At 46.7% G+C, this 16,680-nt stretch overlaps 1 protein-coding gene across 6 annotated transcripts in view; it reads right to left on the bottom strand.

The window, feature by feature from the left end:
* Nucleotides 1-824: 824 nt before the first annotated feature.
* The window catches only part of CFAP91 (cilia and flagella associated protein 91), a 52,568-nt gene continuing 36,712 nt past the window's right edge, over nt 825-16,680 (bottom strand). For 5 of the 6 annotated variants that reach the window (XM_059720497.1, XM_059720498.1, XM_019476403.2 and 2 more), the window contains 6 exons: nt 15,708-15,854; nt 13,126-13,347; nt 11,290-11,438; nt 7,595-7,686; nt 3,855-4,202; nt 825-1,026 (listed from right to left, as the gene is read on the bottom strand). In XM_059720497.1, the coding sequence (XP_059576480.1) occupies nt 3,856-4,202; nt 7,595-7,686; nt 11,290-11,438; nt 13,126-13,347; nt 15,708-15,854 (957 nt within the window). In that variant the 3' untranslated portion in view covers nt 825-1,026; nt 3,855. The remainder of the gene's footprint in view (nt 1,027-3,854; nt 4,203-7,594; nt 7,687-11,289; nt 11,439-13,125; nt 13,348-15,707; nt 15,855-16,680) is intronic. The other variant, XM_059720499.1, reaches the window with a different exon arrangement.

Raw genomic sequence — 16,680 nt, 5'->3', positions numbered from 1 at the left:
TGAGGCCATGGAAGACTGCCTAGGGAAGTTGTGGAGTCTTCCACACTGGAGGTGTTCAAGAAGAGGCTGAACAGACAGATTGGGGATGATCTAGATGCAGCCATGCCTATGTTCTACTATGGGTATTTCCCACGCGTCTGGGTTCTTCTGGCCCCCCACCCCCGCTCCCCTTTCTGCTACATGTCACTGTTTTTAAGCCTTCCTCAGAGGCATTGGGTGTTGGCTACAGCTAAGGCTAGGGACTGCAACTAGGGTGTGCGGATTCTCCTGCTAGGAGTAAAGCCGGAGGTTCCTGGCTAGAGGGTCTTGCCCCTTTGGTCAGAGTCAGACTGACTGCCATATTTGGAGGGAGGAATTTTACCCTGTGGTCAGACTGGTATAGATTTGGGAGGGGGGTGTTGCCTTCCTTTGTAGACAGGGTATGGCCCTCTACCTGAGACCTCTTGCGCATATATTGACAACGTTTTATAGAATCAGGACACTGGCTGCCATGATTCCCTGGCTTTGCTTGCGGCAGGTTAGGGTGTTAGGTCTATGTTGTGTCAGGGTTGAGGGTAGCCTTATGTAGAATTTAGATTATGGTTTGCATGGGACAGTTTGGATAGGGATGATCCTGCCTCAGGCAGAGGGCTGGATTAGATGACATCTGCAAGTCCCTTCCAGCTTGACTTTTCTATGATTCTTCCAACATAGTCTTCCTGTGCCACCTGGGATCCACAGCAGGGACAGACTGATGGTGCCAGGGAAGGGCAGTGAAGGCCACATTCCTGCCTTCAGGAGCTGGGACATCTTTGTCCAATAAACAGTCATGTCACACATGGAACCAAGAGGCAGAGAGCACATTTATTTCAACGTGTGCGTTTAGAAACAGAGAGAAAGTGCAAGGCTGGATCTGGCCAGAGGTCCTTCTCACCCAGCGTCCCATCTATAGCAGCAGCCTGTGCCTCAGGAGATATCAAGGAGGTGGAAGAACCCCCTCAGCCAGCCAAAATGGGACAACTGCTCTCAGGATGGGCTCATTTTGACCTGGAAGAGAGATAAGCTTAAGCCCTTCAGCATCAAGTTTTTTATTTCTCCCAAAATTATTATCCATGCCAGGCATCCTTGCCATCTACAGCAATGTCCAATGCTTCTTTGAGTCTTGGAAACTCCCTGGGCACAGAGCTGCACAGCCTGATTGTGCAACAAGTGGGAGAGCACTTCTCTGGCCACCATCCAGATTCACTGAATGTCTGCTCTGGCCATGAGACAGAAGGTGAGATCCAGCTCCACCTTCTCAGTCCTGCTTGATGTTTTACATCTAGGTTGTTTCATTGTTGCCTGCTTTTTGTCTCCTGCACATAACTATCCCACCCCATAAATAGGGATGGCCCTGCTGGGAGCAATCAGTGGGACTAGGTCACCTCCTGAAATCCCTTCCAATTGAATACTCATGTGACTCTGATCTCCTGTGAAAAAAGATGGAGGTGGGCTTCTCCATGACATTAATCATTCTTATCCCTCTCTACTACATCTGCGACAATGATGAAGTCCAACAGGTCCAGCCAGTGCCCATGTGTTGTCACACTGGTGTGCAATCAGTTTCTTTTCCTTGACTCCCCCTCTCCCATGACTTGCTGCTCACTAAGGTATAGGACTGCATTGCATTCACTCACTGTTATTTTGTTTCCTCTGTTTCTAATTCTTCCCCCTAAATATCACAACAAAGAGGAGCAAATGCACAGATTCTGTAGGGGCCACTGAGGCCAAGTCTCTAAACAACTTCTGCTGGTATTTCAGAATGATAGAGCTGCACAGGGCATTAGCAGCTATCTACTCAGCAGCACCCCTGAGGTACAAAAGGCAACAGTGGTAACCAGGCACAGAAAGTGGCCAGCTCATGCTGCTAAGTGAGGCAATACACAGAAATGCTAGTAACCCAGCCTTAGCCTGGTGGTAGAGGGGAACTTAGTAGCTTATGCCATAAATTGACTTTAAACAAGTAGCTAGAGTATGGCATGGCAGCAGTGAGCAAGCACTCTGGATGTCTGCTGTGGCCATGCCACATTTCCTGAATGTGCTGGGTGTGGGCAGGCAGGTCCACCTAAGCTTTTGATGCTAAACCTATAGAAATCTGTGATCTTACAGGCCGTTCTGCCAGCACAGCTCTGACACACGAGAGCCAGATCTGCTCAGCTGAGTGTCACTGAGGCACTCCTGTGAGGAGGACTAATCCTATGATAGAGACATACTGGCTCTGGCCCTTACTGATCATATCAAAGGCAGCAGAGTAGTGCCTGTTTAGCTTCAGACTAATAATAATGGGCTGATCTTAAGCAAGTGGCTGGTGGGGGGTCAGGTTGGGTTTGGACCTCAGACTGTGGTCCAATCCCTATGCTCCCTGCTGCTGTGGCATCTCTCATCAACAGCAAAGCAGTGGAACAGCCTGCCTGGAGGAGCTGTAGAATCTCCTTCACTGGAGGCGTTCATGATGCTGGATATGCGCTGCTCAGGGGCAATCTAGGAGTAGCCTGGGTAGAGCGGGCTGTGAAGAGCACTACTTGGAAACCCAGGAGCGCCTCTAGCATGAATTGCTGGAGGATCACAGACGATTTCTGCAGCCCAGAGTAAGTGAACACCAAAGAGGACAATACCCAGCAGCAGCAGAGTGAAGCAGAGGTCATATGGTCATAGTTACACAGCAAGCTCAGTTGCGAAAGAAGATTAAAGGGGCTGGGATAAGCTTATGGAAAGGAAAGGATGACAGGAGATGTGATGTGTGGAGGTGTTTGCAAAACGAAGTGGAAGGTGTTTGGTGTTTCCCAGGCTTCTGCACTTTGCTGGTTGCCACATGGGGACAGGAAGGAATTTTTTTCCCCATCCTGATGCTACGTGTGTTAGGATTTATTTCTTCACCTTCCTCACAAGCATTGGATGTTGGCTGCAGCAAGGGTTGGGGATTTTGACTGGAGTGTGCCAGAACTCCTGCTGGGACTAAAACCCAGAGGTTCTTGGTGAGAGTCTTGCTCCTCTGCCCAAGGTCACACCAATCACCACTGGGGTCAGAAAGAGATTTTATCTCAGAGTCAGATTGGCATGTACCTTCCTCTGCAACCAGGGGTGTGGCCCTCTTCCTTAGCTTTCCCAAGTGTATTTTAACAACCCTTGTAGTGGCTGGACCTTGACAGTGTCCTCATCCCTCTGCTTTACCTGTGGCAGGTTCAAGTGCTCTTAGTGTTTGGGCTAATATGTCTTCTAGTTGTGTCATGGGTTCTATGTATATTTTTAGGAATAGGTTAGACAAACAGTTATATGGGTGGGGATGATCCTGCCTTGATCGGGGGGGCTGGACTAGATGTGACCTCCTGAGGTCTCTTTCAGTCCTACTTTTCTACAATTTTGTCATTCTATGATCTAAAGTTCTCCAATTGTTGGACACAATTAGTTGGACCCCACATTGCTCTTAAGTCTAAGCACAGAGGGTCAGGGGCCTTGTAAAATATCATCCAGCAACTTGATGGCAGAGTATGAGGAGTGAGGAGTGCTGTGGCTCCTATGCCCCCAGGCTAACCTCCTTGCATCTGGATGTTCAGGCAAGGAACTTCAAGGCTTAGATGGGAAAATTCTCCTAGGCATTACACCAAAGCTTGCTGCAGGCTGCTCTAAGCAGGGGCTTCCATGCTGCAATACATGCTGGGCAGCGATGGTGGCTGCCAGCTGCACAATCCAGAACCTGCTGCCCTCACATGGGGTCACCCTACTAGGGAGAGATGCTCCCTCAGCCTGCAGGCTCTGGGTGCAACTTTCCATCTTCCTTTCCTTTTCAGGGGGGTGAAGCTGCAAGGCCCCAGAGGGAAAAATGCAGGCAGACTCACCCTATTCGCCTCCTGTCTCTTTCTGTGGAGTGATGTCATCCTGCGTACCCTTGTCTCTCTCTGCCAACCTACCCTGGCTTCCCTCCTGCACCGTTTCAGAGGGTACTTGCTTGGTGAGGGTCACAAATGGGTGCTCTGTTGCCTCTGGCTCAGTAGCTGTGCTGCTGAGAGTGGAGCTGACTGTTGCACTGGAAGAGCTCTCAGTAAACTCGATCACAGACCCTTCCAGGACTCCTTTGTGCAATGCCTGTTCGGGCAGCGTAGAGGAGCTCTGTGCCACTACCATGTCTGTGCCTCCATGGATGATCTGATGAGCTGCATTGATGTGTTTTCGCTGGGACTGCCTCACTGTACAGAACAGAGAGAGGATTGTTGGTTGGTGCTGCCTTGCTATGACTTCTCTGCAAGGTGAGAAAGAGAATGCAGCCCTTGGTCAGCAGGAGCTGTGGAAAAGCCTGGCTCCGGAAAAATCACACCCTTCTGCTTTATGCTGATAGGGTTCTACTGCCACCTAATAGCTGCAGACAACCTTGCAGTGAGCTTGGCAGGCAAGTGACGGGAATGGGAAGCAAAATCAGATGCATTTCTTTTCAGCATGGGGCAAAAGTGCCCTCAACACAAGCCTGTATTTTTACAATTGCTTCCCTGCCCTTGCTCACTAGTCACAATAAGCTGTTGGATGCATGCATCTGATTTGGGCTGTTTTTGAGTGCTAGGTTCAGAGTTTGCCTGGACCCATAGAGGGAGCAGACCTGTTTGGTTACTGGGTCCATTCTCCTAAGGCCAGTGCGGGACTGTACCTATTATAGTTCTAATCTAGTTTGGCTTTATACACTTCATTCCCTTCCTTAGGGAGATAGCTTCCCAGACAAAATGACCTAGCCTGCCTTTCCCTTTTCTTAGTTTTTGCCATTACTTGTTCTCTTTATAGCTTGCAGATACTGGAAAGCTATTCCCACCATGATAAAAACAAATTTGCACTGCAGGGAGGTAGAAATGAACACTTTAACAGTTTTTTAAACCTGAAAGGGTCCAAGTCTGTCCTGTGGTTTGGGTTCACCTACACTGAGAGACGGTCATGTTTTAACTGTGGAACTTGAATCACACAGATGTTTCATATGCTGGGGCTGGGTCCCTAACAAGGGAGATGTCATGGTGCAATGGGACTTCAGTGTCATCTCTGAATGTGGCCCATGTGCACTTTATCCATCTTCCAAATACAGAATGAAAATGTCAGATAAGGCTAGATAGACCTCACACCAAGCTCTGCAGTTCCTCTCTTATCTGATATGAGCTTTCAATTGTTTCCTTCAGCCAATTCTTAGTCTACAGACAATGCTCCTTCTATCACAGGCACTTTGACATCATCTCCAGAAACACCACAGGAAATACTAAAATTCAGAGAGCTGCTGCATGCCCTCATCCACTCGCCGTGATTCCAACTAGAAAAAGGGGGACCCATATTGCAGGGGCACGTTTTGTCCTTTTAAAGCCCCCATGAGCTGTGATTGGCCTATTTAGGTTACACCTTCCACATGGCTGGGCCAAAGATCTCTATGAGCTGTAGCTGTTTCCTTCATGCCAGCCCACCTCCAACACACATACTTTCCCCTGGAGGGGGTAAAGCAATGGCCCTCAGTTGTGTGTATGAGGGGACAGGGGCACAGATGGATTTGTTCACCTAGCAGGTCACCCTGAGTCCTGCCAGTTCCAAGGAAAATTTATAAACTTGAGAATGTGCCGAGTTGGTAAAATTGAGATCATAAATTCACAGTGGATAATCTGCTCAATTAAATCATTCCCAGCAGAGTTTTCTGCACTGCCATGGAATTGTAGCATGCCGAGTATAATGATGCATGTATTAACTCAAATAGCAGTATGTGATGTTCCCTGCAGCTGTCCAGGGAAGTGGGAAACTTACTTACCTGGTAATTCTGCCTCTCTGCAGACATGACTGCACAAGATCCTCACACCTGAGCCTGGGCTCCAGCATAAAACTGGCAGAAGTCCTTTACTCTTATGGAGTTTTGAACCATAGGGGCAGTAGTAGCAAGGTAAACTATGAGCTAGGCCCCATCCTGGCTGGTATGCCAATCCATTGTTCTTAGAACATCCCCAATAGCTCCTTCCTGATGATGGCTGGAGAAGAGCTCCTTGCAAGAGCTGGAACCCAAAAGCTACAGCCTCACCTCTGGCAGAGCGCAATGCACCCATTTCTGGTTCCAACTGATCCTGACTTTTGGTAGTCTTTGCCTCTGTCACTTTGGACTGTTTCAGAGAAGCTTTGCTTAAACTCAGTGTCTCAGTTCTTGCCTAGTTACCTCTGTAAGCTTGAATGTCTCATTCTCTTCAGTCTCTTCATGCTGGAGTCTTCCCTGTTCCTGTGATCAGGCTTGGCCATTGTGGGACCCTCTTTCTACTTGGTCTTTTTTGAGACAGGCTGACCCCAGATGAACAAGGCATATCAAGGTGAGGGTGTATCAGTAAGATGACCCTGCAGCCTAAACTTTTGCCTCTTTCTGGACTCTGCAGAACACTGAGTAGGGGTTTCACTGAGCTGTTGACATTGCCCCCCTTGTTTCTGTCCTGCATGATTGTTTTCTGGGTTTGCAACTAAATGTCAGTAGCTAGAAGGTGACTTTTCATGATGTGTTGATGCTCAAAAAACATTGTCGTGGTACATGCTGTTATTTGTAATGCTCTAAAGTGTAGTTCTAATCCGAAAAGTGGTTATATAAACATGACCCTTCCTACTCGTGGATCTGATCTCTGGGTGCATCAGTGTTATGGTTTCAGACTTCAGTGATCACAATGGCTTTGTCCTTCTTTGGGAGAACTGCAGAGCCAGTACAGCTAAAAGAAAGGCAGCTTGAGTCGATTCTAGCTCCTACACAGTCAGCAGAATGTTGCTGTCAGAGACGTACAAGACAGAAAGACACTACTATGATTCTTAGATCCCAGAAAACATCTTCATGGCTCATACTTGGTGGTAATAGGAAATATTTTACCAATAAACTAAGCACATTTGCTCTAGAGTCAGAAGGAGAAAACACTGAACTCTTCTGATGCTACTTTTACATTTACTTTTCAAAGTCAGTCCAACTGAGGTCCCAGAACACAAGACTTAATGCTTTTTCATGGCCTTGTCAACACGCATGGTTTTCTGCTGTCTGCCCATCTCCTATGCTTTGAAGCCATACTATTCATGTTTGAAGCAATGCTTCTCTCTAAAACAGGATAAAATTTTCCACTCTAATACATGATATCACTGCAATCAACCCAAGGCCATTATTTCTGCTCCTAGTTCTCAACAAATTAGAAAAATTAAAAGCACAAAGAGAAGCCAACTTTATAAGCTTCCTTGTATATTTTACACTTGCATAAATTGAGACTTTTACAGTCACTGGACGCTGGGGCATATTTGATTACTCACAGATGTATTACTTAAATCCCTTGTTCTAGTTTTGTTTTTTAAGGAACGATACAGTTCTTCAGCTCCAGGTGCAACTTCATGGACTCTGATGTAGATACACCTGCTGTTTACCTAAGGGATGAATTTGAACTGGCTTGCTAGGAGGTCTGGACTGCATCCCAAGCCTCACAGTAAGCACCAGAGGAGCCTGTGAAAAAGCTCTGTGAAAAGAGCTTTAGATCACAATGAAACTGTTGGTAGTGTGGACTTTTCACTTAACGAATCACAGAAAAATCAATGAACCACATGACATTATTAGATACCTCACCTTTCTCCTTAACAGAGATTTTCTCTACTTCCGGAATCAGGAAGCTGTACACCAGCTCTGCAACAATCTCTTCTGACTGCAGGTAAGTTCGGCTGCAAGAACAGACATGGAGAGTTGTGTCGGATTGGTCTGCTTTGCTTAAATGTCCATCCCTGTGCCCCTCCCACACACATTTCCCCTTTTAATTTCTTTTTAATTGAGGAACTATTGTGAAGTAGGTTTTGTCCTGGTGAAAACAGCTGTCAGTCTGGAGAATTCAGGCCTCTGTTTAACCCTCTTGACAGGTACACAGCACTGACAGCCAAGTATCACCAAGGCAGCCCTGCTGAAGTGTCTCACTGCTGTACTACAGGGAACCCCCTCCCCACAGGAGGGGACATCTCTTTGTTAATATAGCCCCTGGCCATGTCTACATTGTGCTAGTCATGTGTCCAAAGCAGGATGTTCTGAGTAAGCCCTGCCTACGCACCCCCACATACACGCTCCAAACAAGGAAATGTGCTGGTGAGGCTGCACCGAGGCTGTCCCCAGTGGCTCTAGTATGTCTCTAGTGTACCGGAGACCCAGTATTCAAGGGTGGCTGCAAAGGCATGTTCTGGAGTGGCCTTTCGGCATATTTCTGGATTCAGAGCATGCCAGCCAGAATGGGTCTGGCACAGGTTCAGGGCTGTCCCAGCCAGGACCACTGCCGCCAGGCAGGCTTGTCCTGTGTGTCTTTGCACAGATTGCAAATTTTCCCCATTTGTGCCTTCCCTGCTGGCTAGTTCCAGTGCTATTGTAATATGCTGTGACTCAGGCCCGTTTTCCTCTCAGGTGAGGTACCAGCTGGTTCAGAGGCCTGAAGTGCTAGCTGTACTAAATTAGCCTAATGGGCTGCAACATTTTGGTGATAACACAAGAACTGCCATATACTGGGTCAGACCATAGGTCAGGGGCGGGTAATTATTTCAGGCGGAGGGCCGCTTACGGAGTTTTGGCAAGGCATTGAGGGCTGTATGACAGGCAGCTAGGGGCAGATAAATATTAACTTTCTAAATTTTTAGGGGCCCCATGGGCTGGACAGAACGGCCTGGTGGGCTGCATCTGGCCCAAGGGCCACATTTTGCCCACCCCTGCCATAGGTCCATCTTGCCCAGTGTCCTATGCCATGCAGGGGCAGAGAGTGGATGCTGAAAGGGAGAGTAAACTGGGTATGACCAGGGTTTTTTCCACTGTTCCTCTTTCACTTGCAAACTCCAGTATTTAAGGTTTAGGAAGTTCTGATTCAGAGGCTATGCCTCTCACTCCCATGTTTAATAGCTACTGATGCCCCTTTCCTCCAAGAATTTGCCCAATCCCTTTCTTCAGTCGAGTTAAACTGTCACCTTCACAACATCTAGTGGCAACGAGCTCCACACTTTAAAAACATGCTGTGTGAAAAAGAACTTCCTTCTGTTAGTTTTAAACTTACTACCTATTAGTTTCATTTGTGACCCCTAAACCTTGTATTGTGAGAGAGTAAATAATAAATCCCTATTTACTTTCTCTTCACCATTTAGTATTTTGTAAAGCTGTATCACGCGCCCCCTCAAGCATCTCTTTTTTAAACTGAATAGGCCTAGCCTCTATAATCTCTCCTCATACTTATCTGACTGCACAACACAGAGGTACTTTGCTGTAAAACAGGCTGTATGTTGAAGTGATTCCTAAGTCTCATCTCCAAAGGAGATCAGAGACATTGAACTGAAGGGACAGCTTCTTCAAAAAAGGCATTCCCGCTTGATGCCCTATCTGGACATCATCCTGAGGTGTTTTCAGCAACAGAGGGTGCATCTACATGTGCAATTAATGCGACTCTGCAATAAACTACTCTTGGGCTCAGAATCTACACACACGGTCATTCTGGGAAGGGAGGGGGTGAATTGGGATGACCGCCCCGGGCCCCGCACTTAGGAGAGCCCCGTGGAGCTAGTTGAAGCAGCGCAGCGACTCTGCACTGCCACCAGCTTCACGTCTTGCTGCTTGGCATCCCCCTGGCTGCCAAATGTGCCGGCAGTTTCCTTGCGCCCAAGGGCGGGGCCCCACACCCTGCTTGGGTTGTCTCTGACTACACGTGTGCTTGGGACAGCAGCAAACTAAGCTGGGGAGAAGCAGTTTAGGCCAAGGCTGCTCTTGCCCTGCTCTGCCCCCCTGCAGCAGCCAGGAGGAGCTCCAGGCTCTGGCTGCAGCTGCACAGGTGCCAGCCCTGGGCTGGCAGAGGACACAGGGGTCATCCCTGGGTTCTGGCTCATGGCAGCAGTGTGGCCCATGGTCTGAGGGGCAGCCCTGTGCTGGAAGGGGGCACGGAGGGGCCAGGCCTAGGCAGTAGGTGGCTGTGTTGGTCAGTGGAGGAGATGGTTGGGCCATGAGGCTTTTGCAGCTGCCATCTAGGTAGGCAGCAGGCAGGAGTGTGGCCCTCAACTGACTGGGTTGACTGGACACAATTTACTCCTGGGTCAGCATCTATACGTGCAGTGCTGTGCAGTAAATAACTCTGCAGTAGGACAGTACTTGTATTTACAAGTACCACCCTGCTGCAGAGTTTATTAGTTTCCTGTGCCCTAATAACACTGCACATGTAGACGTGAGACATTTACTGCAGAGCTAATTGGGCAACTCTGCAGTAAACACCTCATGTAGATGTGCAGTAAACGTCTCATGTAGAGGCACCCAAGATATATTCAAGTCTACACAGACAGAAGCCAACATGGCTGCTTTATTGAGACTGGTAATTTCTTAAAGTTCTGATATCTGAACAAAAGGTGTGTTGTTATCTGGCAGATATTTGTGTCTGCAGCATCTCTTCCAAAGCTGATCTATAAAAATATTATCACAAATCAATAAGAAGATATCAGGACCTAGGTGTTGTTGAAGCAATTCTCCTATATGTCTGTTACAGGGTCCCTTCAGCACTGAAGAGGTGTAGGAAGGGGTAACTCTCAGAACCCATGTACCCCAGGGCAAATCTGACCTTCCTGTGTATAAATACAGTTCTAATAGATCTGTAGAAATTTGTGTCTGTAGAAATCTGTATCAAATTCTGTCTTTCACTTGACACCGGGATCGCCACTGGAGGACATGACCTACAATTTTAGTACGCAATGAGCGAGCTGGACTCAGGGAAAACACCAAAAGCCTTGGGCAGTCTCAGCCCTGGCTTCAGGGCCTGTAGGGCAGTCAAACAGTAGAGACCCCTACCTCTACAGCAGGGTGCCTGACAGGATGACAGGGTGACAGGACCTGCACCCAAGAATGTCACTAGAAGACCAAAGCAAGGAACAGTGTCCAGTCACTGTTTGGAGACTTGTGAGTTCAATTACAAGAGACTGGCAACTGTCTATTAAATTCAGCCAAGATAGTAACAGAAGCTCCTAACACCTGATAACATGTTTTCCAAACCAGTGTCACAGTAAAACAAGGTAAGTGCAGTATCTCTTGAACGGTAATAACCCCTTCCTGCCTACTTTCCCTGTATGCTCTGTGGGTCAGCAGAGTCTGAACTGTGAGATGCTGCATCTGTATGCCCTGTATACTGCAGTGGTATATTGCATGTAACAGCGATAACACTGTGTGGCACCCAATGGCACACCTGAAAGAATCTCAAGGCACCCCAAAGTGCCATGGCACTCTGGTTGAGAACCAGTAATATACTGTAGGGGTAGGCTTTTAGGACATACCGACTTTCCATTTCATAAGCGATGTCATTGATTTCCACCGCCACCTTTTGAATCTCTTCCCGGGCTTGTTCTTCAGCTGTGTTCTCCATGCTATTCAGGATAATGTCTTCCAGGTAGGAATCAACAGTGCTCTGGTGCACCTTGACCACCTGAAACAAACACCACCATGTTCTTCCGACTCAAGGCACAAACATTCACTGCTATGTAATACTTATTTGCTTGGACCAGTTGTTGGGTGAGGCAAAGGCCACGGTGTCTCAGAAGAAGACCCACCATTGCAGTGGAGTAGGATGAGGGCATATTGGCATAGAAAGAATTTTCTAAATGCTCAGAAGGGACTTAGCATAGCATAAAGACCTTTTTGTTACTGTCCTTTTCCCGAGGAGATTGTTGTACAGGAAAAGAACAATGCCCAAAGCAAAACTGTTCTGTTAGGTTTGTAGACACAACTCTCCAACCTTTTCTACCATGTGTTAGTTCCACTTGCTGAATGGCACCCCTTTTTCCTGGTCTTGGTGACAAATGCCAGGAGCTGGCTTCAATAAACTAATCAGCTTTCAGTCGCACAGGTTCTGAAGCAAAATACTCCACTGAATCAACTGTAGCAACGTGGAATGAAAACAGCTTGAACAGACTGGTTTTCTCCTAATGCGTCCACACCAAAGGTTCTCAGACACTGATCTGTCTGGTAGGATTCAGAGGGCTGTTGTATCACACTGTGCTGAATCCTCATTTCCACCTCAGGGCATGGGCAAGATAAATTGGGAAGAGAAAATAATGTTAAAGGGAAACTACACTTCAAGATTAATTTTTTCCCCTTAAAAAGGAGGGCACATATATTTTAGCTTTTTGTCTTACGTAACATTATTTTTTCCTATGAGCATTCTCTGTGGCTTCCCTGAGTACATCAGTGATGGTAAACTGGTGATAGAGAAGACCTCAGTATTGAACAGTGACTCCCTCTTGGCAGAGTCTATCCTGGACAGGTCTCTGTCTTATAACGGGCAGTGAGGTAATGGGATACGACAGTAATGAGACCAGGGGATTTTCTGCGATCTGTTATTGTTGCTTTAAAATGAGCTTGTGCTGTTCTGGCTATTGCACTGCTTATAGCTCTAATTCAAGGTCTAGCTGCGATGAGGTGGAATCTCTAAACATCTCTGCTTACAACCACCTTGCCTGAGAGACCATCTGCCATGCAGGCTGACTTATGACTGGGCATTAGCCCTAAGCTTCTGGCCTGCCCAGAGACAGCAGAGCTGTTTTTCAGAGGAGTCTAGACAAAGCTATATTCATGACTGGGGATCTACCGAAATCACAGTTTCATAGATTTTATAGAAACCATGAATAACAATGTTGTCTGCAATCGCCGGGAAATACGGCATTGGCTACGAATTCCCGCAAAATAAACCACACACACAAAAAAAAGCAGTAGCGAAGTAGATGGAGTCAAGACACCCTCTGCCAATCAGTGGTGAGGGGCAGGGCCAATAAAGCAGTAGTGACGTAGACTGAGTGAAAGTGCCCTCCACCAATCGGCAGTGAGGGATGTGGCTGCCACAAAATGCTGACAAAATCAGCTGCGTGTGTCATGTGTGGTCTGTGAAAAACCCATTGTCTTGCCATGACTTAGTTAGGTCCCCATTTATGAAACTAGGCTTAATGACTACCAGATCCAGACAATTAAGCTGAACACGGAAAATGTCTTCACTGGAGGGAGAACCAGCTCATCCCAACATCTGGTTTCGCTGAAGTCAGCTGAAGCATTTTTGACCCTCCTTATAAAGAGTGAACCCTCCCAAGCTGCCCACAGTCACCTTCATCTCTTCTACTTGCCTGTTTGAAGATCTCATCTTCCTCCCGCCGGCGTCTCTCTTCCACCTGGCGGCGCCCACTCTCCTCTGCTTCCCGTATCCGCCGCTGCCGCTCACCCAGCATGGTGAAAGCATGGATCCTCCGCTCTTCCTGTAACCTCACCAGCTCTTTGGACAGGAAGTCAAACATGTTCACCAGTGCCCGCCCTTCTATCCAGGCCAAGTGGTTCTCGATTTGTGACAGCTTAGAAAACAAAACAGAGGCAGACTGTCTTACAGGCCATAAGAAATCTATCCCCCAACCCCACCAAAAGCATGTGAAACCCCCCTATAGAGAGGCCATGAGATAAACTTGAGCGTTACATTTTTCTTTTAAATAAAAAGTTCTTGTTCTGGGTTGTGCTAAAGCCCCTGTGATAGGCCAAGCTTGCATTCAGGGACTGCTAAAGTGGCAGAACTGGTAAATAGGAAATACTCTAGGAACAAGGGCAATTCATGGTGGCTGTAGTGGAATAAACTCTCCGCTTTTCCTTCGACACAGAGGAATGCCAGGCAGGAGTGCTCTGTCCTCAAGCTATTTTGAGCTGCTGAAATAACTTAGACAACTTGCTGTTGAGGCTGCTCTGACTTATGCAGGGGACTTGCCCACTTCCTAGGCCCAGAATGCAGTAGGTACAAAAGCAACAAAGCTATGTTCCCTGCCTTCCTTCTCTAGCCTTCTGTGCTGAGTTCAGCTGAATCAGCACAAGTGTCCAACAGTTGCTAATGCAGTTTCTGTCTGGGAATTGGAAAACCAAACCCAGGGATTTAAGGGAGAGGTATGTGTCAGGAATAAGGGCTGTAGAGAAAACCAGGCTATTGATGGAATGGCAAGGCTGGTAGTAGATGCACTTAAATGTAAAACTCACATGAAGAAAAAATCCCCCAGTAGCAGGTAGTAACAAATGGGCTTTCCCACATCATCATGCCTTTTTTCAGGTAACTACACATTTCTAAACCAGCACACGGGAATGTGAAAATGTCACTGCCACACAGAGCTATATGAGAAAGACCCCTTCTCAAAGGGCCAAAGGCTGTGAGGATAGAGGGATGAAGGTTCAGTCTTCCCACCATCCTAGTGGGAACAGAAGATATAGGACTACTGTCTGTCCCTCCTACTTAACTCTTGGGACACTGGATGTAATGATTTTCTGGTTTAAAACCTGGTTAGAACAGATGATAACAACGATATCCCAGGGTTCTATGAGAATTTTGCTTTCTGTCAACAATCCCAGAAAACAGGGTAGTTTCTGATCCACCTCCTTCAGCCTTATTTCTAACCAGGATGCTACTCCTAGCCACAAAAACAGGAATTTTAGTTTTCATTAAGCTGCATGCTTCAGCTAGCATTTCCTAACTGTTTTTTTCCTAACTGTTCCTAACTGTTCTTTCCTAACAGCATTAGAACTGCTGGTACTTAAAATGGCTACCATAGTCTCTTAAGAAATGAGAGTTGCAAATCACTTTCTATGCTCATGTACCCAAATATACAAATATTTGATCAGTGGGAAGTTTTCCCTTTAAGAGGGTTAAAAGGTACAATTTCCAAAGGAAGACATTTATACAACAGCTGTACAGGCATCCTTGTCATGGCCTGTACTATAAAGCACACATTTCAGAGATACTGATACGTGCAGATTGGTTCTCCTTTGCCCTAAACAAAAGTAAACAAAACTTGCTGCAAAGCTGTAGGTGAACAGAGTCTCTTGGATGGATTTAACCACAAGTTAAAAGCCCTGAGCTTTGGAACAGTCTTTCCCCCAGGCTCCAGGAAAAGCAAAATCAAGGGGTGGAACAGAAAACAGCAGGGGATTGGTTCATTGTCCAGAGCAAGGTTCAGAGATATCAAGATCAAGCCATCAACATCTTTAATGGTTAATCCCACTCTTACTCCTTTCCTTGATGAAGTGGGACTGCAATAACTTCAATACAATAGCCTGGTTATTCCCACAAGACAGGCCAGTGCAAAGATGTGTAAATATGCAGGAGGAGCAAGGCTATGACTAAATAACAATGACACAAAATCTATTCATTTAAATGGCTGACACATAGATGACATGCATGTATCACTTCATTACCTGAAAGGGAGGATGATATCAATTGTAAAAGGAGGCAACTGACACCAGTCAAGCAAATGGTAATCCGGCCAAACTGCTTTGTATAATAATGCACATTTTTCATGTACTGAGAGCTCTGGAAATACAGATACTCCAGTGACAAAGGAGGTACAGCCTGTGCAGCAGCTAGGCAACCCTCTAGCTATGGTGCTCTCTGTTCACAGGGCCTGTCGGACTCAAAAGGAACCCTTCTAACAATGAAAGAAAAGTTCAGTCCCCACATCTGTTCAGTCTTTGCCCCCAGCTAGGAAGCCTGCTTAGGCTCATTTTGGAGATTTCTTTGACAGGGATCACACAATTAATTTCTGCAGTATTTTCTAAGTAGGTTGGTATAATTGGAACAAGAAAATAAATGGAAAATAAATGGTTGGGGGAGGGAGGAGGAAGGAGGTGAGGAACAGGAGTGGATGAAGGAACAGGATTATTCTATGCAGGTTTATAGCCAAACCTTGTGCTCATGCAAGTCACGTTGTCGTTGCAAAGCCAGAGTCACTTGCTTCTCTGCTTTCTTTAGCAGCTGCCTGTCCTCCTGCAGTGCATGGGTGGTGCGCAGCTCCCGAATCAGTTCTAGCCGCTTCTCTTTCCCTTCAAACATCTTTGAAATAGAGATGAGAGATAAAATCTAAAGAGTCTAGCAAACAGAAAACATCCTTTTCCTCTGAGCCTTGGGATCATCTGTTTCCAAGATCAAATTCTCTATCATTAATGCTTAAACATTTGAGGAATTTCTCTGATGCTCCTGACAGGAAACCAAGCCCTCTGCAATATAGGGGCACAAGATAGGGGCACAAACAACCCTTTTATTACTTAGTCAAAGGAGAACCTCCATTCTTTTTCAGTCATATTAGGATCTGCCCAGACCTTTACCCAGCAACGGAAGTCATGTTTTTTCCTCTCCCCACTCCCTTCTCTATGTCCCAGTCTGGTATCCACTGCTCTCCCTGTCCTGGGAACTGCTTATCTACCTTGTTTAACCCCACTCGGTGTTGCCTCTTCTTGACCCAGTGCCTTCTGCATTTGGGTGGTGTGTGGGAGTGTCCCCTATTCCCACTGAGTAGGGAACTAAGACTCTCTAGAAGACAGGAAGGTAAGCGGTAGCATACTGTGGGATGCTGGGTAGCAACAGCAGTTCCAGCCAGTTCATGATCCAACAGCCTCACAACCAACTCAACCAGAAACTTATGAGAAGTCCTTAAAAATGAGGAGAATTTTTGTGACAACCAGAAGCCCTGAAATGCAGCTAGAGGCAATAATCCCAGGGGACCATTAAGGATGGGAGAGAGACTTGGAAAACCCAAGTTCAACATTGACCATTTTCTAACGGCATTTCTTATTACACAGAGCCCACTGCTGCTATCCAGAACAGTAAGAAACAATTAATCTCAGTGGTCCAGAGACAAGCAGCAAGGGTAGAAAACTAA

Source organism: Alligator mississippiensis, chromosome 1 (genome assembly GCF_030867095.1).
Source record: "Alligator mississippiensis isolate rAllMis1 chromosome 1, rAllMis1, whole genome shotgun sequence".
In the NCBI taxonomy this organism is placed as follows: Eukaryota; Metazoa; Chordata; order Crocodylia; family Alligatoridae; genus Alligator; species Alligator mississippiensis.
Note: the sequence above shows the minus strand (reverse complement) of the source record. Positions and strands in the feature narration are given on the sequence as shown.